This window comes from Vipera ursinii, assembly GCF_947247035.1.
Source record: "Vipera ursinii genome assembly, chromosome: 1".
In the NCBI taxonomy this organism is placed as follows: domain Eukaryota; kingdom Metazoa; phylum Chordata; class Lepidosauria; order Squamata; family Viperidae; genus Vipera; species Vipera ursinii.
The window spans coordinates 112,823,602-112,851,587 of NC_139512.1; the positions used below are offsets into that span (position 1 = coordinate 112,823,602).

Here is a 27,986-nt window from a genome sequence, read left to right on the forward strand (position 1 = left end):
ATAGAGTGTAGTATTGCAGTAGTAATTAATAAATATTGTAATTTATAGAAATAGCAAGAAGGTAGAACATAGAATAGAGGCAACAGAAAAGGCATATAGACCTGTATATTTCATTTTCACTTGTGTATCTTCTTTTTAATAAAACACCTCACCAACCCTTATAAGGAAATATGAAAAGCCACTTGTCCAGAGTCAAGTGCTTTCATGACCCTTTTGAGTCAAAATCAATCCACAGTTTTAAAAATGAACCAGTGACACACCCCAAATTTCTTTTTTTTCCTACTAGGTTTCTCATTCTCTAGCTTTGCTTTGTAGTAGGCTTAGAAAATTGCTTCTAATAGTGATCAGATTCTGCACAGGAGGCAATGACTCAACACCACTCCTTCCACATAGGCAGCTTCTTTCAGCCGAGGTATGAGTACATTCTTGAGAACTGCTGAAGGTGTCCCATTTCAATTAGGGTCATGTGAAGTGACCAAAACCTGCTGCAACCACACAGAAGACAGGGGTAATAAAAACCAAACACCCCCCCCACACACCCTTGCTGCCAATCCTCAATAGAAATGATCACAACAATGAAAACCTCAGACAGGAGGAAGAGCACCGTTGGGCGGGCAGGCAGGCGTCTTGCTCAGCTGTGGCTTGGGGGGAACTTTTTCCAGTGTCATTGTAACTTTGAACAGTCATTAAGCGAACTGTTGTAAGTCGAGGACTATCTGTACTTCATCACTTTTTTCCTTTTTTTTTGGTCATCAAGTTTTTGACACCTCACTAGGCAACTGGAGGTACTCGGATTTTGCCATATCTTAAAAGTGGTACAATGGGTGAAAAGGTTGAAAAGCCCTGGTATAGATAAGAAGGGAGAAAGCAGAAGTAGCTAAAAATGTTCCCTTTGGCTGTTTCCCTAAAGACACCATATCTTCCCGGGTGGATTAGGACATTGGGTGTTTTCCTTGCTGTCCTTTCATGACCCTGCATCCATGACTCTGCAAGTGCCCAAAGACAGCGGGCCATCTGCACATATTCACAATTCATACTTCCTATGCTGTCCCCTAATTCCAGGTCAACAGGTAAAATAGCATCTCATCTCACACAACTATTAAGTCTCTACTATCATTTGAAAAGTTTAACAATTTGAGCATCTTAAAAGTATCTCCTGTTTTATTGACTCCTAATCTAGTGGTGTAATGCTTTTGGAAAGCACTGTGTGTCTTTGTAATTCTTTTGCTCTGATAGTTTTGAGCATTTAATGAAGTAGGATCACATTTGATGGAATCAGTTGCTAACTGTTTTTTATTAAAGTTTTTGCTAACATGTTCTGGTTCCATCAATGAACAGTGTTCAACTAGATTAATTAGCTTTACTTAAAACCTCAAATGACATCAGGAGCTATTTCTAAATGCAATGTTCCTTTCTCAGAACAGGTATCATAATAATGAAAACATTGCTAGGTAGCAGGGAAGAGAGACTTGGCAGAGAATCTTTTTGCGCCGATGCCCATCGAAGCAGTCTCATACGCAGATCTTAAGAAGAAGCTAACGGGGCACTTCCAGCCCAAGATGTCTGAGATGGCTTGGAGATTCAAATTTGACCAAAGAGTGCAGCTACCTGGGGAGACAGCTTCGGAGTTCATTGTGGGCCTAAAACAGGCCGCATGCCTTTGCAAGTTCTCAAACTTAGAAGAACGACTAAGAGACCGGCTCATCTGTGGCCTTCGGGACAGAACGCTTCAGCAGAGACTGTTTGCTAGACCCAACTTAATATTTTCCGAGGCACAGGACGAGGTGATGGCCAATGAAGCCGCCGGGGGTGCAGTGAAGACAGTTCAGCCTACCAAACCTTCAAAAGTCGAGGAATCGGTCCATCTTGAGGTCGCCAAATGCGCCGGAGAATCGTCAGAGGAAGAAGAACCCGAAATCAACAGACTTCAAAGGCAATCCAATGCGCAACACTGCAACAGCCACCAGCGAGAGGATGGTTACAAGGCAGTTCTCTTACCAAGATGTAAGGGGTGCGGAGGCAACCATCTTCGTGCCAATTGCAGATTTTGGTCAGCCACGTGTAGAGCTTGCGGAAGAACAGGCCACATAGCGGTGGTTTGCAGAGCCCGCCAGAGAGACCGGCTACCCAAACACCAGTCAGAAGAACCAGCTAGGAGAGGTACCGGGGTCCAATTCACTGCTGCTGAATTTCAGGCTTTCCTTAGAGCCAATCTCATCAGACATGCAACGTCTGCACCCTTTCATCCATCTTCTAATGGGGAGACATGGCAGCAGTATTCTAGTATTTGAGGGGCTGCCACAAAGAAGAGGGGATTACATTATTCACCAAAGCACCATAGGGCAGGACAAGAAACAATGGTTGGAAACTGATCAAAGAGAGAAGCAACCTGGAATTAAGGAGAAACTTCCTGACAGTCAGGACAATTAACATGTGGAACAGCTTACCTCCAGAAATTGTGGATACTCCATCACTGGAGGTTTTTAAGAAGAGGCTAGAATAGACAGTCACTTGTCTGAGATGGTATAGGTTCTCCTGCTGGAGCAGGGGGATGGACTAGAAGACCTCCATGGTCCCTTCCAGCCCTAAGGTCAAGCCACTTGACCTTAGCTAAAGAAAGTGTGTGCTTTCTTTGGCCAGTCAGTTCAAACTGGTGAAGAAAATGAGGTGCTTCCTGTTGTATACTGGGATCGGTTGAGCCATTGAGGAAGCAAAAGTGAAAAGTAACAGTTAACACAGAATCGGCTCTAACAGTCGCTTGACATCTATTTATATGGACTGCTGATAGGCGGCAGCCAATGAAATTAAAGCAAATGTTCCCCTTCAAAACACAAGCTTGCAAAGTAAAATCTTTCTCTTAACTGTTCATATGAAAACTATTGAATCTATTCCTCTGCAATCAGTTGTTCTCTGAATTTAATATTAATTGTTCCTATATTAATAAATCTTGACATGTTAATCATTTTTCTGTTGTTTGTTTTCTACAAAATTCTAACTGTGTGGAAGCCAATAAAAGTACCTGTATCTTCAGACACAACCTGGGTTTGTATTTGTTTCATATTCTTACTATGGCACTTCTCACATTTTTAAAAAAATTTGCATTAACTTTATCATACTCTAAAAATCCATGCCTACCAAATCTCAGATTGTGTTTTTCTAATTCTAACTTTTTTTAATTTTTCAGCAACCCCCACTGTTTCATCAAACCAAATCACAGGCTGTGAAATACAATTTAAAATCAGATAATATTAAAACTTTTTGTGTGTGTCTTGAAGAATTTTGTCAAGCCCCTGGAGCTGCTCGCAGTACCGCCACTCTGCTCGCCAGCCACTTGTTACTCCACTGATCAGCTGGGAGGCTGGGATGCCAGAGCTGCTTGCAACACCACCGCTTCACTCGCCAGTCACTTGATGCTCCGACAATCATCTGGGAAGCTGGGATGTCTGAGTCGATGCCACCAAACACCTGAGAGTTCCACCAAACAGCTGGGGAGCAGGAACACTGAGTCAGCTGCTGGTGAACAGCAGGAGGCCCAGTGAATGGGCCCGACACCGCTGAGCAGCCGAAAAAGGTTCCACCAATGGGATGGGCATTTCGGGAAACCTCCCTCCCTCCCACCCGCTGGTTGTAACCCTAGAAACCAGAAGATGACTTACCAGACAGTGGACCTGGTGGTGAGGCAGAGAGCTGAGTGGAGCAGAACAATCAACCGTTGTGGGCAAGGAGGGGGGAGGGATTTATACCTAACTAAGAGGATGCTAGTCTGCCAGGAGGGAAAGGGTGGAGCAGCAGGAGAAGGGTATTTAGTCAGCACTGGGAGCAAGCCACTCCCAGTGCTAACTTTGTTTGCATTTCAGCATCTGTTTAATTTACGTTCCTGTTTCTCAGTTACCTGCATTCTTTTTCCTGTGTTGGTGTTGGAGGAGGCCAGGACCATTATGAATGTGAGAAATTTTAGATTTAACCCTTGGTTTCTTATCAAGACATATAAATCTGAATATAACTATTATGCCTTTGCTTAAAAGGTGCATCATTGTTCAAAATGAATATTATTTGAAATCGTAGAGACAGTGTGAAAAACATATTTTAGAAGAAGAACACGTTCTACCTGACTTGAAAGTGGATTTAAAAATAGCAGGCTGCAAGAATGATGTGGTAAACATCTTATATTGGACATAAAGAAACTGGCTGATGTCTCAATAATTAAGAGGGTCCTGCAAACAATAAACCAAGAGTGACCTAGATAATTGTTCTATATTGGATTTTAAAAAGAGGTTTGTTAAAGTTGCGAAAATGTTGTGAGAAGGGATAAAGAAATAATGAAATCATGTTCTTTGAATAGATTAATTATTTGAATGGATTAAATGGACCGCAGAATCTGTGGTCAGAATTAACAGACAGATCAATTTATAGAATCCCTATGAAGCCACAAGAAAACTATGAATTCTGTCAACTTTTTTTATCAAGCTCCAAGCAGGTGCTGTCAGTTGAAAATATTCCTGTACAAAGGCATCAGTAGCAATAAATCAGTTTAATTAGACCTTCATGTGTAGACCTGATCTTTTATGCCTGGCATTAAGATTGTTAGAAGTAACAAGAAAAATCTAAAGTTGGTTTATTTGATCAAAGTTAAAATAGATATGATGTACTCTCTGGTAACTCTTAATAGACTTTTGCTGATATCAGGACTGAAATATTAGTACTTTATGGATTTGTTTATAGAAAAGAGATGGAATATGGGAAGATTTATTGTATCTTAAAAGAAGATAAATTACTAAAATTGTTTGTATTTTTGATAAAGGTGGGAAGTCACTTCTTTATGTATCTCCTTTCTTTTGCTTTATTATATTTTTACCTTTCTTTTCTATTTCTGTTTCTTTTTTTCTGCATCTTCTACTTTCTCTTTATTCTATTTTTTTGTATTAGTTTTTAATTGTTGTAATTATACTGTTCTTGATGATGTGCTTTCTGTGGAATGCTATTGTGGCTCTCTTACTCAATATATAGAAACAAGAATAAAGATTTTATATACTGATATATTGTACTGTTTATTTAAAAACTCTGCTGAAAAATATGCTTGTTTATCCTCTTTCAAATTGTTGTGCATAGAAAAAGACTCTTTTATCATCATGGAGAAATGTAATGGGGTGGGGAGGAGCAAAAGTATGTCTGGAGCAATAGAAAGATAAGGGAATGTGGGTGGCTGCTGGAGTCTATATAAAGTGGACTGCAACATCTAATAGAATTAAGAGTTGCCTCATCTTTCCACAGGATAAACAACATAGCTCAAGAGTTAGCGGAAGAGCATCCCTCAGTGCTCTCAGCCAGGATGCCTCCTCAATCAGGAGCCAGTGCAGGGAAGCCAGAGATTGAACCAGGAGTCCCACGGCTCTTCACCTGGGAGGAGGTGGGGCTCCACACAGGCAAGGGAAACTTCAAAGAAGAGAGATGGCTGGTAATCAACCGGAAAGTCTATGATGTCAGTCAGTTCTATTTGCGGCATCCAGGTGGGCCTCGTCTCATCAGACACTATTCTGGACAAGATGCCACGGTGAGTCCTTGCTGAGGGGAAAGAGGACCTTGGAATAACTGGAAGGATGTACAGAGCACTTGCTTTGCATGAACACACTCCAGGTTGTGTCTTTAATAGCAGAATGAGAGGGATAGTGTCTACCTTGTCTGAAGCCATAAGGAATTTCTGACATTACAGAATACAGGTAGTCTTAGACTTACAACTAATTGTTTACAATGGTCCTGAAAACAGTGACTTACAATCAGTCCTCATATTTATGACTAGTGCAGCATCCCCATGGTCACATGATCAACATTTGGGTGCTTGGTAACTGGCATATATTTATGTGCTCGCTTCAGCAGTACACGTACTAAATTGGCATGCATTAATGATGGTTGCAGCATCCTGAGGTCATGCAATTGCCATTTGCAACCTTCCCAGCTGGCTTTCAATAAGCAAAGTCAATGGGGGAATTTGGATTTGCTTAATGACCATGTGATTCACTTAAACTGAAGTTATTTTCTTAACAACTGTTCCCCCAAAAAAGTCATAAAATTGGGCATGACTCACTTAGCCATTTTGCTTCCCAACATAAATTCTGGCCCCAGTTGTGGTTGTCCTTCAAGGGCTACTTGTAGTTGTTCTGGGTGGGACCAGTGCTTTGACACACTGTAACGCTTGAGGTGATGGCTGCGTTACCTGGCAATTTTGTAGTACCGAGTGCCAAAATCTGAACAAAATTTAGAAGCCTCATTGGATACAGGACAGGGCTGGGGCCTGGCAGCTGATCCTCAGAGAAGTAGGTTGCAGTGATTTGCAGGTTTTCTTTTTTTCTAGTTTTGGGCCAATGTTTGCCTGCACCTAAGTTACTTAACTTTATTGACAATGTGAACAAAATACCTTTTAGGTTTGAAGACCTGCTCAGAAGGTGTTTGTGCAAAAGCATGGACACACCTTATATTTTGCCTAGGCAAAATTCAGTTAGGAAGTCTTTCTCAGTGAAAGTGTATGAGTAATAGTGGTAGGAGTGTGACCACTATCAAGTATTTCAGGATTTTAGCATTTTTTATAAATGCAACGGAGACTGGATTCTAGATAAGTTTAGAATCTCTATTGTATACTTCATAATAGAATGATTTATACCAGACATGTCAAACACAAGGCCCGGGGGCCAGATCCGGCCCGCGAAGTGGTTTCATGTGGCCTGCAAAGCCATCCTGGAAACAGTGAGGGAATGGCCCCCACTGCCTTGGCCCTGGCCCAGAGACCCTCCTTCTGCCAGAGACCCTCAGATCTGTCCCACTCCTGCCCAGGCCCCCATAGGCACCCTTGATGTGAACGATGTAGAGCTGGCCATGCCCACCCAGTAGGCCATATGCACTCTAGCCACGCCCACCCAGTAGGCCACACCCATCCTGGCCATACCCACCCGGCCCCCTGAGGGCAACCGCAATGCTGCTGCGGCCCTCAATGAAATTGAGTTTGACACCCCTGATTTATACAGTCATAATTTATTTATAAGAAATATTTTGATTCAATGTTTAGGTAAAACTGTTTGAAGTAACCACATAATAGCAATAGGAGTTTATATGCTACAGTTGGAGGACTGAGCTGTAGCTAACTTCATCAGGTGTCTTTATTAAGGCCTTCTGAGACACAGTGAACTCTCTTGATATATGTAGGTTTACTGATTTCCAGGTAAGTTTGGGATCTGTACCCTTTATTGTAAACTTCTCATTTTTATTATATGTTTTATTTTATACAGCATAAAACCATCAAAACAAGAATTATCAAGATACAAAAAATGAGGAAAATGTGTATACAAGAAATATAAGATTAACCATAAACATGTGACCTCCACCCTAGTTTAATGCTGATACCTGAATCTCACACAAATCAAATAGTTTCACTCCCTTGGATTGTATATTTACAACTAGTTATACATTTTTCATCTTAGCTTATACATTACTACTTTATATCACATTCTCTTAACAAATATCTCAGATATTCAAATCTATTGTCTATCAATCAAATTGACCCAATACCTGTTTACTGTAAAACTCTGTTAACTGTTAACCCCCCAAAATATATTAAATTTTAAAGCCCTCTGTGAACAGCCCATTATTATATTTAACTCACAGAAACTCCACAAAAGGCTTCTAGTCTTTTATAAACTTATCCAAACCATCATCTCTAATCAGCGCAGTTAATTTTGCCATCTCTGCCAATTCCGTCAGTTTCAAAATCCATTCTTCCACTATTGGTATTCCTTTTTCTTTCCAATATTTGGCATACACAATCTTTGCAGCTGCCACCATATAAAAAAATAAAGTTCCAAGTTGTTTTTTTGTTGATTTATCCATAATATCTAGGAGAAAAGCTTCAGGTTTCATTAATATTTGTGTTTTAAGCATTTTCTGCATAACCATTATCACATTTATCCAATATCATTTAGCATGTTTACAACACCATATGTAATAAAATTATATATTTTATAAAGCAATTTCATAATACAATGGTTTATAGACCAAGAATATATTTATCAGAATTATGGACTTTTTCTAGTTACCTGTTGTAATGTGCATATACAAGGATCAGTAGCTGAAGCTCAGAAACATTTCTGTTATTGCACATCTATCAGGGCTTTCAATCTTGGAAGCATCTGCAGCAAATGAAAAAAGATCACACTCTCTAGAAACATACTGTAACTTCTAGATGTAAATAAATACATAATATATTCTGCCCTCAAGTTAACTTCTGACTGAAGGTTCTCTTTAATTTAAACCACCTATTAAGGGGACATTCAGGTGTTCATGGCATACTTGTGACCAAGTATGAGCACTGATATTATTAAAACTTCTACCTTGCCATTAAATCATACTGCTTTTGGTTATATGAAAGAGAATTATACTGAATGAAAGAATCATATGTAGTCACTCTGCAATTGTGAATATCTTCTTCAAGGATGAATCCTCATCCAATAATATTAACTGCCTGCAAGAACTTCACAACAATGCAATTTATAGTAAACAAATCACATAAAAACAATAGGAGTTGATATGCTACAATTGGAGGACTGAGCTGTAACTCACTTCATCAGATGCACAGAATGGCTAAATGCTGGATTTATGTGCATGGAATGTGACAAGTGGGAGGGGAAGAGAATGGGAAATGAATGGAGAAAACTGGGACTTAGAAGACGAAGGTTTCTTGAGAAGCAGGCTATATAATTGTTGTGCAGTCAGTTCTTGCAGGCATTGAACGAGAAGGAGGGTTCAAACAGCAACAGGCTTTATTGAAGGTTAGAACATAACAGAAGCAAACTAGGAGCTGCTGCACAGCTATTTATATCGTTGGCCAGTAGGCGGCGACCAATAGATTTAAAGCAGTAGTTTCCTGCCCAGAAGCCTACTTAACCGGCTGGAGACAGCCAGTCTAGGCCTGCCCAGCAACCATTACCAAAACATACACGTGCATTCAGTTAGTAGCAAAACAGTGTAACATAAGCAAATACTTACAGCATTTAAGGCTAATACATTACAATAATCATGATGGATTAAAACCCCAGTGTCTTTGTTAAAGCCTTCTGAGAGACCCTGAGACCTCTTGATATGTGTAGGTTCAGCTGTCTTACATTTTGTTCAGGTGGTGAAGGTTTTTTTTGGGCCTAAGAATCAGTCTAGGTCTATTGATCTCAATGAGTGGGAGTTTAGTCTTCTGCCTGGTTTAACTCCATCAGTTGAGTATCTCTGTCTAGTGGGTCAAAACAAATTTAGTTATAACATAAAGCATGGATATCTGAAAGATACTTTTTCAAAAGCTCTTCCTTCTCATCCAAGAAGCTTCTTCAGGTCTGACAATCAGACACCCCACCCTTGCCCTTGACCTCCACTGTTCTTGGGTTCTTGGTTGGCTCTGCCAGCATGATGGTTCTCAGCTCGCCTTGTGGTGCTTGTGGATATGAGACCCCTCCTTCTACTGCAGCCTCCACCTCCCATGAGCCAATCAGGCTGCTTCAGCAGCTTCTAAATCTCCTCCTCCTTCTCCTCCTCCTCTTCCTCCTCCTTGGAGCAGAGAGGGAAAATGCTGCTTCCTCCAGAAGAAAGAGCTCAAAGCTGAAAGGAAGGGATTGCCTCTGTGGGATATTATAAAATCACATTTTCTTCTTGCTTTCACACTCCTATTTTCTCCATTCTTGTTTCTGACACACAATCATGTAGACAGACCCTCCTCCTTTTTTTACCTCATAGACAGCCTTAAACTCATTTCTCCTTCCTTTCCAGCCTTCAGGCCTGAGAGCTCAGAAGGCAGCTACACTGCCAAAAGCTAGACATGCCTCTGTTCTTTTTAAGAAAGTAACCATGAAGGATTTTTCTCTGAGGCTGGATCCCAGAGAAAAGATGTTTCACATAGAATGCCAAATTAGACCTGCTCTTAGACTGTGCTCCCTTGATACACCCCTTTATACCCTTATAGCCCTTTTCACAATAGCTATAATCATGGTTGTGTGCTGTGGGGAAGAGCTCTGTATGGGGCAATGGAGAGGAAAGTGGCTTGTGAGAACCCAGCAGATGGAAAGTAGATAAGGAAAGGGCTTGATGAAAAGACTTTGACATTATTTTCATTATCATGAGGATTAAGATTAGACTTACTGATAAGGTGCCCCAGTTCAGGGCTTTTCAACCTTTTCACCCATTATACCATGTTTAGGATATGGCAACATCCGAGTACCACCAGTCATCTGCTGGGTGGTTGCAGCAGGTTTTGGTCACTTCACATGACCCTGGGACACTGTGACCATCATAAATATGAATCAGTTGCCAAGCATCTGAATGTAAATCACAAGACCCTGGAGATGCTGCAACATTCCACCTAATCGGTGCTTCTTCTGGGCTCAGCAGAAGGGCCAGGATTAGCGCTGAGCTCCAGCTGGAGCCTGGCACTGATCCTGGCACTTCTGCTGAGCCCTGAAAGCCCTGCAGCTCCAGCCATCTCTTGCTAAGGTTTGTGTGGTGCTGCCACCAGTTCAGCTCATTCCCCTCCCCCTGCTACCACTTCTCTAGGATGGCTGCGTACCACCTGCCAGGTGCCAATGTACCACAGGTGGTACCCATACCACTGGTTGAAAAGCTCTGCCCCAGTTCATACTCTACTATTGCTAGAGTGTAGCAGATGTTGAGCAACTTCTTTCCAGTGGCCATTCGGAAAGGCATGGTGAATCATGGCAAAACAAGGAGAGAACCGGACCATCTCAAGCACCCAGTACTGCAAGGGAGGAAAGTCCTGTTCTGCTCTTCCATCAGATAAACCAAAATAAGATTGTCTCAGGCCTCAAAATGAGCCATTGTTGTGGAGCTAGTTTCCTCTAAAGCTTGTTGGGGAAAATCACCTTCAGTGCCTATGGAAAGACCCTCAGGATGTTTCATCTTTTCACAAAAAACTCCAAGCCACCTACCCAAGAGTTGGTTTTAAGATGGGTGACTATACAAGTGTCATAAATCAATACATTTTCCTTCATACACCTTTCTTTCTGAATTTCTTAGGCTGCCTTTACAGCTTTCCACAAGGATGAGAATCTAATAAAGAAATACTTGAATTCCCTATTAATTGGAGAGCTAACACTGGATCAACCTAGCTGTGAGCCCACCAAAAATGTGAGTATTTCCCAGCATTATCTTTAGACCTCAAAGTGTGGATGTTTCTGCTTTGACAATATAAGAGGCAGCCTTTCCCTTTAAACTGTTTTGCTTTTGAAAAATGAAGCTGGGAGGGAAGAGAATGCTACCCCAGTTGTTTTTTTAATAAGATAAGGAATGGTGCGAAATAGAACGGAAGGGAAGCTTTGCATGTTAAACTAATTGGAGAATGTGATTTATGACTTTTAAATTAAGGGAGGGAATTGTGTTTGATACGATGTGTTCAGGGGAGGAAAATTCAGATTTTGGCATCCATCTATGAGTGCCGATGCTTAGTTCTCATTATTATAGACTTTTTAGAATAAACAATGCCTGAATGTTCTTTCAACTGTCTCATTAGTTGGAACCATGACACCATGCACAAAACGGTGAAGTCCTGAATTATAATTAGAGCATGGGTTAGACAGAACGTCATCTACATTTTTTTTATTTTTATTTTTATTTTAATTCCATTTATATCCCGCCCTTCTCCGAAGACTCAGGGCGGCTTACAAGCTTAGCAGCAATCTACATGAAGTTGCATTGAAAGTTCCCTTACCTTTTGCAGTACTAATTTCTTCTTCAACAAGCCATTTGACTTCTGCTAAATTAAACAATTTAAATTAAGACACCTCTCTAAAATTAGGATTTGCATATAAAAGAAAATATGCTTAACACAAACTCTAGTTCTGGCACTAAATACAAACTCCTAGGATGAACATGTATTTAGCGGTATTTTGAAGATGCTGGAATTTATGGAAGGGAAATAAATAAATAGTAGCCCTGTGTGACCTATTAGCCTTCAATTTAGCAGCTGATTGATTACAATTGATGCATCTTGATAGATCTGAAAATTTGCTCATTTTTACATCAAGTAAGTCAACGCACATCAGGGCAATGATGACCTTAGATGCAGGATTTTCTTTGTAGGATCAGAACCTTCATTGTTTTAAACAGTTAAGACTTATTCATTATTGTATTTATTTACTCAATTTATACTTTACTTGTCTAATCAAGTTGAACCCACAAGGAAATTTAAATCTGAAAATGCATTTACAAGCATATGTATAGCTATATGCATATGTATGTGTTAAATTTGGTTCTGCATGCTTGTTTAGGAGTAAAAAAGAATCATTTTACACTTTCACAAGTCAAACCATAGTCTGAGAATGTATAGCATTCAAGAATGACTAGTTTGTTGTAAGAATAGATGTTTATTACTCAGTTTAAATATGAGCTGAAACTTCCCTTGGTATGTTCTTTCTTAAACAGAGCAACTTGACATACAGTATGTTGATAAACTGCAGTGAGCCTCATTCACCTTGTGATAATTAATGCACCTTCACTAATTTCTTTACCCCTTATGCAATGTTTGTTCTGGCTAAAGTGAAGATGAGGAGACAGCAGAAAGTACTTTTTACCTGTACCTGCTGAGACATTGAATCAGATACAAATAAGCAGTTGGGTATAACTTTCTTTCTTTTTTTGTAATATATTTTATTGATTTTTTAAAAACATAAATTACTTAATAATTGGTGAATAGTGTGTTGTCTGGGTTTACATTTGTAAAACAATAACTAACAATTGATTTCTATAATGGTTTTAGTTGATTTCCTCTCCTCCCCCCCAAATGTCCTCTTTTGCAAACATTGAAACAATTAAATATATTTAATTCTTCTTTTTCCTTTGCCCAGTATCTTTCTTGATCAATGAATTTTGCTGATTCAAAAGTTCTTTCCATATGTTCATAAATGTTACTGTAGATTTAAAAAGTAAATCAGATGAAGTGTCTTTGTATGGGGCTTCTGCCTTTTCATGTTTGTTGAAAATCTTTTTCTTTTTCTTTCTCTCTGCTTCTCTTATCATTTCCTTTCTCTCCGATGTTCCTGAAATCTCTACAGTCCATTTTATCCAATCTGTGTTCTTGTCCTCAGATTTATTTTGTAGTCTTAAGGGATAAGTTGTTTTTTCCAATTCTTCTGATTTTTCCCCCACTAGGATTAAATTGTATTTCCTTGTTTTGTTAAGTTCCATCTTTAAGTCTCTATTCTCAATTTTGTATTCACATCTGTTTTATTTGCTCCTTCTCTGTTGTTGTATTCTGGGAATTTTTTTGTTGTAAATTTAACTTGGAAATAGATTGATTTATATTTTCAAAGTTATTTTGGATTTCTTTGTGGTTTAAAGTCATTTTTTTAATTAGTTGCAGTATACTATATATCTCCTCCTGTGGAGTATTTGTTTTCTTGATATGTTTTTTTCTACATGTCTCTGATCCATGATGGCAAATAATTTGAGTTTTTCTCTTTTCTTTTCTCTGCAAATAGCTTTAGAGTCCCGGTTAAATAGATATTTGTAATCCAAATAGTTCAAAAAAGATTTTTTTCCCTGAAATTTATAATTCTCTCTTTGACTATAGCCCAGATTACTGTCTTTTTTTTGTCACAGCTGTTCTTTGTTATTAAAGCTTTGAAGGTCACAAACGCAGATCAGCTTTTCCCAGGTTTTGCCAAGCCTTATATGAAAGTCATAGCTATCATAGTCTTCATCCATCATTAGATGTCAGCATCTGTTTTTCAATTTCCAAAATGAACAATGTCTTTAGAATGAGAGTCTTAACCATTCAACAAATTTATCCAAATTTAAGTTTTAAATTTCAGGTTTTATATTTATTTCACTTCCAAATATTTTGATCCTCCATAAAAAGATTAATTCACTGCTTCTGTTAGCATAAGGGTGGGGTGGAAATCCCACTCCTTCCCTTTCGGAGGTATTTTGCTTCTTGGGGATCTTTTCCAGGAAATTAAATATAGAATAAAAAAGAGAAGATCAAATTCCTCACCCAATTTCAAACATGCTGTTCACATTTGTGTTGGTTAGTACTTTTGGACTTTGGTTGCAAGTAGCTTGGGGTGGTAGATGGAATATGGCCAGCCTTTCTCCTGTCAGTTTAGAAGGCTTTCCCCAAGTCAAACGGAATGACCACTGTTGTTCCAGAATCGCTGGGGCACCCTTCTTTCTTTGCCACTTCTCTGGGTCGACCTAGACCCATTTAGGGTCCTTTGGCAGGGCAAAATTAGCTGCGGGAGTGTGGAGAATCCACAAGCCCACAACCAGTCACTACTATGCAAAACCAGAAGTCTTTCTGCAGTTGGGTATAACTTACATTGCTTTTGTGATCTCATGGAAGGTGAAAATATAGCAGTCATTGAACATGGTTGGGAAACCAGTTGCTGGGGGCATAATTAAGTGTCACTATTTCTCATAGGAAATGCTGGTACATGATTTTCATGAATTACACATGAAAGTGGAGAAGATGGGACTCTTGAAGTCCAGTGTTCCTTTTTTGCCATCCTCTTTCTGCATGTGTTCCTGCTGGATATGGCATCCTGGTTCACTATCTGGTACTTTGGGAAATCTTGGGTGCCTTTCCTTATTGGAGTAACACTACTTACCATTTCACAGGTAACTCTTTGTGCTGCAGAGTACAACAGGGTTGTAGAACAGACTTCAGCATACTTAATTTAGTAGTATAGTAATATTCACCACTCCACAAGTAATCTACTAGTGAGTTTCTATCTCTGATCATGCAGACCAGAATCAATTGCAATTCCCATTGGCTCCATTTATTAAAGAAATGGAATCTCAATGTTAACAGAGTTTGTGGGCAAAAATATTGTTGGGCCACCATGGAGAGAGTTATCAAATTTCCTATTGTGTGATACATCTACACCATACCTAAATATTACAATGCAGCTGTTGGAGTCCTTTTGTATAACTTCAACCTGCCTCACTGCTATACCTTTTAAAAGCTAACAACAATGTAGTGGGCCAGTTCTCTCAACATTTATCATAAATGGAGCCCTTATTCTCTTGGAAATGATTACATTCATGCTAAAATCCTGTTCATATGGCTTGAAACCATTACAGCAGCCCTATGGGAGTTGATATGCTACCCATATCCCCTATAAGATGACTCTGGACAGAATGTTGCTCCCACTCTGCTCCCATTATATTTAAAAGTTTCATTTAAATATGTAATTGTCTTTGAAGTGTAATGCAAAGCATTCTGCAAGACATGGCCTTACTAGGAGGTATAACTGTTTCTTCTTAGCCTTCTAGGAATCAGTAATGTTTAGGATGAATGTGCTTACATTTTGGTTTAATTTTCTTTGCTAATGTCAGTACATAAATAGCTGTCATTGCATTTATAAATATAATCACTTTCCAAATGAGTGCTTAAACAAAGCAACCAGTCTTTAGAAATCAAGATCTTGCTTGGGAAAATCATACACACTTAGTGTAGCTTCTTGCCTTCCAGAAGCAATATGGTTTCCTTCAATAGGATGAAGATGCTTACATTTCTTTTGCTAATGTCATTATATAAAATAGCTCCTTCTGCAACTAATTATACAGTTCAGCTAGTGTCCAATTAATAATTCCAGTAGTGTATTGTATCAGAGGGATGGCCCAAGTATTGATGGCTTTGATGGTGTTTCCACCATTCAGTTTTATCTTTAGTACTTTTCTTACTCTTTAGATGTATTGTTAACTAATCACATTTTTAATTTGTCGGTACTTGATGTTTTCCAACTGTGAAGTGCTCAGATATTTGTAGACTTAATTCTGATGGCTCCTGATGGTTGGAACATTTGGTGCTTCAGTTCCATTACTATTTGTGATTTTACCCTGCTTTATTGTTTAACACATTTCTTTAAGCCAAATTCTATTGGTATATCTGTGCTAAAATTTGTTACAGTATTTATCAATGATTACATTATTATGTACATAACAATCACAACTGCTAGTTCTTTAGCTGGTGTTCTCCTTCATAGACATCAGATTTTCCCTGAAATTTTAGGATGATATAATGTATTGGCATAATATATGTGCAGATTCAACAAATGAGCCCTTTTGTAACTGACATATAGAAAATTTGTCAATAAACAGATCTATTATTTCTACATTTGGCAAAATCTGCCTTGGATTCCTCTGAGAAGACAAACTGCCTGCAAAATGACCAGCTTCTGAGTTGCTGGTGCTCTGTCCCTTTAAGCCAGGCATGTCAAACCCGTGACATCATATGACATCGCATGATGTCACTGAACTTTTTCCTCATTGCCAGCAATGGGGTGGATGTGGTTTCAACGTGACGCATCCAGCCCATGTGCCGGCAGTTTGACATGCCTGCTTTAAGCCCTTTCCTTAGCTAACCCAGCAATTGATATCTATAAAAGATGAGCAGAGAGGCAAATGGATGGAGTGGTGTTGTGGTATGGGAGGAAAAGTGGTTTGTGTTTGTTTTGAAAACTAAAAAAACCTGAAGCAACATAGGGCAAATAGAATATTTACTGTTTTCCAGAAATAGGGCTCACAAAGAGAAGTAATAAAGGAACATAAGTTGTAGTAGAATAGAGAAAGAGTGGTAAACAATGAGTACGAGCCTTTGAGTACTTGTGAATATGTTGACTACAGACTAAATAAGCAATCAAAATAAATCATACTAGGCTACTAAATAAAACAATCTAAATCATGATACAAGCAACAAAGTTATAGTCATAAGAAGATAAGGAAATAGATAAAGAAGATGAGAAGGATAATAATACAGCCCTGCTAGGTACTTTGATAGTATTGTGGGAATTAGTTGTTTAGCAGAGTAATGGCATGGGGGGGGGGAGAACTTGGGGGGGCTAAAGGGATGAGGTCAATTGTAGGAGGCTTGGCTGTTGGTGTATCTGAGATGGAGATGTGGCAAGAGTTGACAGTGGTTTCCCTTCAAACCTACAGTAAAACACATTCAGGTCATCTGCTGTAACCAGTGATATTTTAAAGAGTTTTCCACACATTTGCTGGTTCATTTGTTGAGAGCCGATTCCTCAGCTTTTCAGAGTAGCTTCTTTTTGCTGCACTGATCTCTCTTGTTAATATATTTCTGGCCTGATTGTACAGCATTCTGTCTCCTTTCCTATAAGCTTCCTCTTTGGCACAACATAGTTGTTTGAGTTTAGCTGTGAACCAAGGTTTGTTGTTATTGTGTATTCACAGGCTTCTGGTTGACACATATAGGTCTTCACAAAAACTAACATGATATTACAGTATCTGTGAGTTCATCCAAGTCTGCAGAGGTATCTTCGAAAACATTCCAATCCATGCAAACAAGGCAAACCTATAGCTTTAACTTTGCTTCCATTGTGAATCATACAATGATCAGAGTGTCCCACAGCTGCTCATGGTAAAGACTGATAAAGCATGGTAAAGCATCTTTTAATGTTGTGTAGTAGTGGTTTGTATTCTTGCCTCTAGTATGACAGTTGACAAGCCCCGTTTCAAAGCCGAAGAGCCAGTGCTTGTCCGAGGACGTCTCCGTGGTCATGTGGCCAGCATGACTAGATGCCAAAGGCGCACGGAATGCTGTTACCTTCCCACCGTAGTGGTCCCTATTTTTCTACTTGCATTTTTATGTGCTTTCGAACTGCTAGGTTGGCAGAAGCTGGGATGAGTAACAGGCGCTCACTCTGTTATGCGGCACTTGGGATTTGACCCGCCAAACTGCCGACCTTCTGATCGACAAGCTCAGCATCCTACCCCACTGAGCCACCGCGTCCCTAAATACTAGAGTAGAAAGGGTTTTTTTAAAAAAATTCTAAAGTGTTTAAAAAGTGTTCCAGTAGAAGGCAGTGGGAAACCACATCAGTATCCCCTCACCTCCAAAGCATCTTTGTGTTCATGGAGTCATCAGGAGTCAAGGTTACATAGAGGAGACTTTACATTCTTCCTTTCTTTTTTAAAAACCTGCCTTTCCACACCAGCAAAATGGTGATCCATAGACAATATGTCAACAAGAGCCAGTTTGCGGCAGGTGAAGGTTTTCGCCTAGAACACAAAAAGAAGTTCCAGGCCAGGCTTAGGCATGAAAGCTGCCTGGGACCAGTCATAAACTCTCAGCCCAACACAACTCCTAAGGCAGTTATGGGGAAAATAGGAGCAAGGAGTATTGGGTATGTTCTCCATCTTGAATTGAAATACAATAATAATAATAATATATTATAACTGATGAAGGAATGTGATGTTCTCTGACCTCAGGATTCTCATGATGCTGATATCCCTGGGAATTATTGTTTTTTGTGCATTGGAATAAATGCCTTCCTGTGTAACAGATGAAATAAGTTATTCCCTCACTTTTAATTACTTGCCTTCCACTGGAAGATAAACCCAGAAAAAAGTGGTGGACTTTGTAAAGGCAAAGTCAGTAGATAAAATTAGAAGACAAGAGAAGCTTGTCAGAGAAGGCAATGATAAAAATGATAATAATGATAAAGGCAATGATAACAAAATTGAAAAAAATTCCTCAAAATTCCTTATTTTCACAGGTTTCTAGAAAGCACATGGTTTCTCTGGACCACTCAAATGAATCACATTCCAATGAACATAAATAAGTAAATAAATAATAAAAATAAATATAATGGTGGCTCAGCCATTTCTTTAAGCCAACATGCCCAATTCTACCTTAGTCCATTTGCTAAGATGAACAATAGAGCTGCTTCCTTTGGGGGATATTCATCCTGTTATTCTAAATCTTAATCATAGTGCCTCCATGAAATCTCCCAGGTGAGGCCTTGCTGAGACTCAAAATCCACCTTAGAGAGCATGGTGGCTGGCAGGGGGGTACACAATGGAGGGTGTTAGTGTGAAAACAGTAAAGACGATGCTCATGATCGCATGCTGCGATAACTGCACAGGCTTCATTGCAGGCACTGCTACCATCCTGCCTTTCTTAATCCCACCCTCCCTTACAGTCACCCCTGCTGACAAGGGTTGTGGAGAGTTGTAATTCAACCTAATGGGGAGGGAGGGTACGGTCTTCTCAGCTTAATCTCCAATTAACTTCTCAATCATCCTTTTGTTCTGAGGGGAGGCAATGGGAGGAAGTACAGCAAATTGTCTTTTTTACTGACTGTGGGTTGATCTTCCAGAGCTTTTCTCATCATCACCAATTTTTTTCTCTTCCAGCGTAATTTGTGCTGTTCCAACAGATGAGCCTTTTCTGCTGAGGAATGAAGCCTGGAAGTGATTGAATGCAGACAAATTGCATAAAATTGTTGGGATTTGCTGGTTTGTTCCTTTTTGTACCAAATGTCCCTATCTGGTCATCAGACATGGGCAAATCCTTTTCCTTAAGGTGGGCTGGAATTGAAGAGGAGGAAACATGCAAAGACATGCAATGTTTTGACTGGCTTGTATGAAGATGGATTTTTCAGAACTGTCTGTGTTTTTCAGGGTGTGTTCCTTCCTCACTAGAATAATCCCCATTCTTTCCTATTCCAAGAAATTTGCACATATCGACCCAATGCCTCCATCTCCATATTGTCCTCTTTATACTAACACAGTCCATTTCTCCACACCTAACTCTAATGAATGAAAGAAAACCAAGCTGCTCTTAAGACAACTTACGGTAATTATTTCTAAGACTATTACTTTCCATTCTTCCTGTTCTCTATCAAATCTTTGTGCAAGTATAATGGTGGTCAACGCAGAAAGGTTTTGTATTAGGGTTTCAATCAATGTGTGCCTGCTCTGGTGACTTAAATGTTCTGTGAGCCTTTTGCCCATAAAGATTCTGTTGTAAGATGGTCAGGATGTGTTCCTAAAATCTGGATCATTGCCTTGAAACCTGTCCTGGGAAAAGTGGCCATTTGTTTTCATTCCCAAAATCCTAAGAAACCATTTCATATCAAATGTGTTGCTCAGCAGCCGATGGGGCAAATATATTCCAAATAACATCTGTCTGACTAGTCTTACCAATCAGTTTTTATTAATGTTCTCATATCTCCACCCTGTTGTGTGCTTATCCGAGAAAAATTAGAAATAAAAGATCAGATAGTTTGCACCAATATTTTTCCTCATAGTCCCCAACATAGAACTTCTTTCCAAAGGAGACCTTTTGCAGGGGAGGGGGGAATAAATTAAAATCATTTTTTCCAGATTTCTTTCCTTTGTTACTTTTTCTACTTCCACAGTTCACAAGACCAGCAATTTGTTATTCATCCATCTACTTTGTATACGCTACTACCCTCTTAAATCAAGAAGTTAATGACCTAGAGCCAAAAGGATCAACCCCCCATTTTCTCAAATAGATTTGATCTGTCGGACAAAATCGCTCGGATTCGGACCGGTCTGGACTCCGACTGGGCAGTATCGGACGATCAGGACACGAGCGGTCTTGTCAATGTTACCTGGGAGGAGATCGATCCTGTAACACCGGAGGAAGTGGACAGGATTATGGGGAGGCTGAGCTCCACCACATGTTTATTGGACCCGTGCCCTTCCTGGCTGGTTTATGCAGCCCGGGAGGGGACACGAGACTGGTTCCAGGCGGTTATATCTGCCTCTTTGAGTGAGGGTAGTTTTCCCGCCGCCTTGAAAGAGGCGGTGGTAAGACCTCTCCTCAAGAAGCCTGCCTTGGACCCGGCTGTGTTGAATAACTTTCGTCCGGTCTCCAACCTTCGCTTTCTTGCGAAGGTTGTTGAGAGTGTGGCGGCGCATCAGCTCCCTCTGGTCCTGGATTAAGCGGATTATCTAGACCCGTACCAATCGGGCTTCAGACCCAGGTACAGCATGGAGACGGCATTGGTCGCGCTGGTGAATGATCTCTGGCGGGCTCGGGACAGGGGATATTCCTCTGTCCTAGTCCTATTAGACCTCTCAGCGGCTTTCGATACCATCGACCATGGTATCCTGCTGCGGCGTCTCAGGGGATTGGGAGTGGGAGGCACGGTTCTTCAGTGGTTCTCCTCCTATCTCCTGGGACGCTCGCAGTCGGTGTTGGCAGGGGGGCAGAGGTCGACCGCGAGGCCTCTCATTTGTGGAGTCCCTCAGGGGTCGGTCCTCTCGCCTCTCCTGTTCAACATCTACATGAAACCGCTGGGTGAGATCATTCGTGGTTTTGGAGTTGGGTATCATCAGTATGCTGATGATACCCAACTTTTTATTTCGACCCCAAACCACCCCAGTGATGCCCTCGACGTGATGTCCCGGTGCCTGGAGGCGGTCCGGGTCTGGATGGGGAGGAACAGGCTTCGACTCAACCCTGACAAGACTGAGTGGCTGTGCGTACCGGCATCTCGGGATATTCAGGATATTCCACCCCTCACTATGGGGGGTGAGTTATTACCTCCTGTAGATAGGGCTCGCAACTTGGGAGTCCTCCTAGATTCTCAGCTCTCCCTAGAAGACCATATAGTAGCTGTGACTAGGGGGGCCTTCGCCCAGGTTCGCCTGGTGCACCAGTTGCGGCCCTATCTAGACCGGGATGCCTTACGTACGGTCACTCATGTGCTCGTGACCTCTCGTCTTGATTACTGCAACGCTCTCTACATGGGGCTACCCTTGAAGACCACTCGGAGGCTCCAACTGGTACAGAATGCAGCCGCGAGAGTTGTACTGGGAGTTTCTCGATACTCCCATGTCACACCTTTGCTCCGCGAGCTGCATTGGCTACCAGTTGTCTTCCGGGTGAGGTTCAAGGTGTTAGTAATGACCTACAAAGCCCTTCATGGCATGGGTCCGAAATACCTTGGGGAGCACCTGCAGCCGGCGTCAACTTCCCTCCGCCCAGTACGCTCCCACAGAGAGGGCCTCCTCAGGGTGCCACCGGTCAAAGAATGCCGACTGGTGGCCCCCAGGGGGAGGGCGTTCTCTGTGGGTGCACCGGATTTATGGAACCATCTTCCGGTCGAGCTCCGGATGGCGCCCGATCTCCGCTCCTTCCGGCGCGATCTTAAAACCCATCTCTTTAAACAAGCTGGCCTGGCCTGATGGGACGGGGCGGGATTTTTATAAATGAACTTCAATTTTTAATCTGTATTAATTTATTATGGGCATTGTTTAATCACGTTTTAACAGTTTTTAATTTTTGTATTTAGTTTTTATGTATTGCCCTGTTCACCGCCCTGAGTCCTCCGGGAGAAGGGCGGTATATAAATTAAATTAATAAATAAATAATAAATAAATAAAGAGTTAATCTTTAAACTGCTTCTTTTCTGAACATCTCATTGTTCCAAATAAAATAAGATTCATGTACAGTAGATTAAAGAAAAAAATATCCCTGCTTTTCCTAACCCTGCATAGAACTGCAAAATGGGTGCTGGAGGCTGCAAATAGGTTGCAGGTTGTGGTTCTCTGGGACAAGGATTGGTTGGGGCCTTCCAAGATAGCCTGGGCCTCATCTGAAGTATGTTTATAAGGCCACACACAGCACTGTTACTTGATTATTTTTTCCAGAATCTTCCCAGCCTACATCAATACCTGGGAAGATTCTGGAAAAGATAAGCAATGGACACCTAGAGGCTAACAAAGTCATAATCAGAAGCCAACATGGGCTTGTCAAAAACAGATCATACCAGACAAATCTTATTACATTCTTTGACAACATGACAAAATTAATGGACCAGAGAAATACTGTGGATATGATTTACTTGGCCTTCAGTAAGACATTTGATAAAGTAGACAAAAACCTATTACTTGATTAGATTAGACCAGGGCTTTTCAACCTTTTCACCAATTGTACCACTTTTAGAATATGGCAATATTTGAGTACCACCTAGCAAGGTGTCAAAAACTTGACCAAAAAAACCCCTTGTTCAAAGTTGCAATTGCACTGAAATGACTTATGACCATTTTTCACACTTATGACCATTGCAACATGCTCAGGGTCATGTGATTTATATTTAGATGCTTGGCAACTGATTCATATTTATGTTGGTCACAGTGTCCCAGGGTCATGTAATCCCCTTTTGCAACCTTTTGACAAGCAAAGTCAATGGCAGGGCTGCTGCTGGCCAAGTGCTAAGGCGGGACTCTCATCCCTCCCTCCCTCCCTCCCTCTTTTTCATGCCCACCTCCTTCTGAAGGAAGAATATGACCCCCCCATATTTTCTCTCTTCCATATATTCATCAAACAAGGAAAAGCCTCCAGAGAGAGAAAAGACAAGCTGCTGCGTGAACTAGCTTCAAAAGGCACATTCCCCTTTAAGAATTAGCTACTGGCTAGAAAGGAAAGTTAAGGAGCGGTAGCCAGCACTTAAGAAAAAAAAATGTAGTAAATGGCTTCATTCATAAGTAAAGGAATACTACAGGCAAAATCCATTCAGGAGAAAAATACTTCAAAGTCCCTTGCAACAAAACTTACACCTAACAATAGCAGAGCAATAGAAGCTAACAGGAGACAAATAGAAATTGCCAAATAATCCTTAAGAACACAAAGCCCCCATTGCACAAATTCCAGAACTTCAAAGTCATGAAAGTACATAAGGATGCTTCCACTCTCCCTCTCCCTCCCAATCTATAGAGGGCCAATCTATTTAATGAAGCACCTGAAGACAGAAGAAGCACTGGATGGAGACTGTAAGGGAATTGTGCAGCAAGTGTTCAAATGGAGTCAGTGATGCTGACACAAGCTTGTAGTTTTATATAAATAAATACATTTTACATCTATATATGCAGCAAACAATATAGTCAGGCACTTCACATCATGAAGTAAATCCTCAGCTAAATCGCAGAACAGCATACAGAGCACACAGAAGAAAAAAAGGCAGGAAAAAGGGAAACTCTCCCTTCTTACATACAGCAACCAATCACAGTATAGATTACCTCCTGGAGGAGCCCGTGCTCTCCAACCAATCAACTACAACTGTGTATTCTGACCCATTATACAGGACAAAAAGCAAGGAGAGAAGCAACCTAGACCTAAGGCAGGGGTGTCAAACGGGCCAGAGTGTCATGGAGAAACTGCGCCCATTCCATTTTCGGCAATGGGAAAAAGTTCCGATACGTTGCACGACATCACGTAATGTCGCGAGTTTGACATGCCTGACCTAAGGGAAAAATTCCTGGTAGTTAGAACAATTATTCAGTGGAACATCTTGTCTCCAGAAGTTGTGGATGCTCCAACACTGGCAGTTTTTAAGAAGAAATTGGACAACCATTTGTGTGAAATGGTATAGGGCAGGGGTCGGCAACCTAAAAAAGGAAAAGAGCCACTGGGAACCGGTTCCATCACAAATTAAAAAAAGTGGGAGCCGCGTGCGTGTGTCCATGCACGTGCATGCGCAAAAATGCGCAAAACGGTTTTTTGCGCGTGCGCGGACGCACACGGCTGCCATTTTTTTAAAAAGTGAGATGGAACCGGTTCCCGGTTGCCCGACGGCGACGGCCCATCTGCAAAGCTGCCGCTTTCGGCAGCTTTGCAGACGGGCCGCGCCAGCCTCCTCAAAGAGCGACGCCCCTGCCCATTCCGGGAGGTGCGTGCGTACCTCCGGGCGAAGGGGCAGCGGCGCCGCTCTTTGAGGAAGCTGCCGCGGCCCGTCTGCGAAGCTAACGCTTTCGGCAGCTTCGCAGACGGGCCGTGGCAGCTTCCTCAAAGAGCGGCACCCCTGCCCATTCCGAGAGGTACGCGCGCACCTCTCCGAACGACCGGAGGTGCGCGCGTACCTCCGCGCGAATGGGCAGCGGTGCCGCTCTTTCAGGAAGCTGCCGCGGCCCGCCTGCAAAGCTTCGCAGACGGGCCGCGGCAGCTTCCTCAAAGAGCGGCACCGCTGCCCGTTCGCGCGGAGGTACGCGCGCACCTCCCCAAAGGTTTGGGGAGGTGCGTGCGCAACTCCGGTTGTTCGGAGAGGTGCGCGCGCACCTCTCAGAATGGGCAGGGGCGCCACTCTTTGAGGAAGCTGCCACGGCTCGTCTGCAAAGCTGCCGCTTTCGGCAGCTTCGCAGACGGGCCGTGGCAGCTTCCACAAAGAGCGGCGCCACTGCCTCTTCGCACGGAGGTACGCACGCACCTCTCCAAAGGTTTGGAGAGGTGCGCGCGCACCACTGCCCGTTCGAAGAGGTGCGCGCGCACCGGGCATCTGGGAGCCGCGGGTTGCCGACCTGTGGTATAGGGCAGGGGTAGGCAACCTTGGCTCTTTTATGACTCATGGACTTTAACTCCCAGAATTCCTGAGTCAGGAATTCTGGGAGTTGAAGTCCATGAGTCATAAAAGAGCCAAGGTTGCCTACCCCTGATATAGGGTTTCCTGCTTGAACAGAGGGTTGGACTAGATGACCTCCAAGGTCCTTTCCAACTCTGTTATTATGAAAAGAATGATGTTGAAATTGGACTTTGATGCAAATGATGGGCTGTCTTTGAAAACACAGCAATGCTATGGCATACACTTCAAAGAAAACCGGGAAGCCTATATTTGTGGAGTTTGTCTGGCAAGAACAAAGAATGTTTATTCACAGAGAATATGCACATGGAACACTTGTATCTATTCTAGGCAGTTAGAGAACTGATAAACAGTAAGAAAGAGTTAGACACCCTGCATACCTCAGCTAGAAGTTAGAAATAGGAATGGCCTGGAGTAAATAGAATGTGTATTAGATAACTCCTGGAACATTCATTAGCCAAGGCTTAGGAATAGGGACAGCTAGAGACAATAGAACAAATTGTTATATCATTACGTAAGGTCCCAGTCCCTTACTTAAACTTGAGATATCGTATCAATCTAATCAGATAACCCAAGCAGAGACTTCTTGATCAAGCAGCACTTTATTTGATCAAATCAAGCAGCTGGGTGGCCAACAATCTGGAACACTGGCGGAGTTACATCCAGAAATGCCACACCTTAGAAAGTTGGTAGCATTGCTTTATAAACTTTGTTAGCCAATGAAAATCAGACAACAGAGCCATCACATCATAAAGAAGACATCAATCATTCCTGTACACTCCCTTATTCCTTCCTTCAGTATATCCCATCCATGTACATGTTTCCCACACTTGCATGAGATTTCCCTGGTGCAAAAGCCAATTACAAAAAGCAAGAAAGCAACAGTTAGACTAAACAATTTCCCTTTGTTCCAGAACCCTTCAATTACTAAAACGTTTATTAGATGGTATTTCTTATAAATCCCACCTTGTCCTGTTTTCTGCTTTAATGAAATTGTGTAAAGCTCTCTTAATCCTTTATTCTAGGTCCCGGCATTTTGCTGGCTGGGACCCCTTTTACTGAAGTGCTTCAATAAAAAGAAACAAAACCTGCACCTTGTGTCTGGTGTTCTTCATTGGCTTGTGTTGTTTGGAGACAACACAAAGCATATTTATATTACTCTATAGAGACAAATACATGCACTGTGGGGTGAGTGAAGATAATTGCTAAGTTGAAACATGTGGTATTAAGTTGTAACTGGTCTATGGGAGCTCATGTGGTGCACGGAGAGACAGTCCCTAGGCAGGATGGAGGCCTTAGTGTCAAATGGCTTCCCAGATAATCCTTTGCAGTCCCCAATATATTGAGATGGATTAAACTGGTCACAAGAATTGAATTTTTCCTGGATGAATGAAGGGGGCTATACACGTTCTATCTGGACTGTAATTTCCTGGTCCTGTGCATATATTCCTTATGAGAACAATCAGATATTATGGGATTCCCAATTTCCTAAGCATATCCCATAGCACCTGACTGACATAAGCAATGAAGAACATACTGATTTATTTTTGTTACTCTTTGGTATTCTCTATTGTCCAGAGTACTTCAACAATAATGTCTTTTGTTCCTCACACTTTTCTGAAACTAACTTGAATTTCTGTCATTTCCCTTTCCATGTAATGTTCTGCCCCAGGTGTGTGTGTGTGTGTGTGTGAGAGAGAGAGAGAGAGGGGGGGGAGAGAGGGGGAGAGAGGGAGAGAAGAGAAGAGAAGAGATTAAAATAACAGGATGTTTGTACTGTATTATTGTTATGTGAGATTTTAATCTATTTACGTAAAGCTAGAGAAAGAGGCTGCTATATTATATATTTTATCTACTGTATACTGAAAAAAAAATAAAAAATCACTCTTTATATATTTGTGTTATGTATTTGTCTAACAAATATTTCCCTCTTTTTACCCCCTTTCATTTTTCCCCATTGTGATTTTGTATTTTATCATTCTTTTGAAATTCAATAAAGTTATCTGAAAGGCTATGAGTACTCAAGGGGGTCTATGACAATTCACCATGGCCAACTTGCCACAGCCAACTCACCATAGCCAGCTCGCCACAGGACAACATGTTGCAAAAGGGATGCAAAAGGAGGGACAGAGTGAAATGTGATTAAAAAATATTTTTAAAATTTATTTTAAACAATTAAGTAAAATTTATGGTGAGTTGGCTGCAGTGAGCTGGCTGTGGCAAGTTGTCCCATTCCCCACTCAAGGTGTGCAAGGAGAATCACTGAATGCCATTGCTCTGCCCTCCATTGCACACTGTGTGCTCTGAGGCTGAATGGTCTTTCCGGTTGCAATGCCTCACCTTCTGACACAGCTGCTTCTAGTGTTTGGTGATCAGCAAATCTCTTGATTGGGTTGATCAGTCTCAGCTGATTGAATCCTCCAAGCTTCCTCAGACTGAAATCCAACCTGCTGTCCCACAGGACGATCTTGGGTCAGATTCCTGACAGTCAGCACTAGGCATGCCATGTAGGCATCTGCATTTGACCATCCTAAGCATTATTTTTGATGTATGTGAATTTAAAGATATTGTACAATAGTTTGTGCACTTTCTTAAATCTCCTTTCTTTAATATCAATACATGGAGTTACCTCTTCCAGTCTCTAGATCATTGTTTTGTCCCCAGATTTACAGATTGGTTTGGTTAAAATCTTTGTGGATTCTTCTGTTTGCTTCCCATTTTTCTATAGATGTCCCATCAGTACCATTATCCTCCTGACTTAGTAACAATTGGAGTGTTGATTTACCATCACTTCTACAACCAGAGGCTCTGATATAT

General features: G+C 41.3%; 1 protein-coding gene across 1 annotated transcript; it reads left to right on the plus strand.

Moving 5' to 3' along the window:
• Nucleotides 1–5,329: 5,329 nt before the first annotated feature.
• Nucleotides 5,330–27,981, plus strand: LOC310632481 (acyl-CoA (8-3)-desaturase-like; the record flags this gene model as incomplete). The annotated part of the gene is given in 5 exon segments (XM_083349701.1): nt 5,330–5,551; nt 11,056–11,166; nt 14,456–14,528; nt 14,531–14,652; nt 27,898–27,981. Coding segments are annotated over 5 exon segments (612 nt in total).
• Between the last annotated feature and the right edge of the window lie 5 nt (nt 27,982–27,986).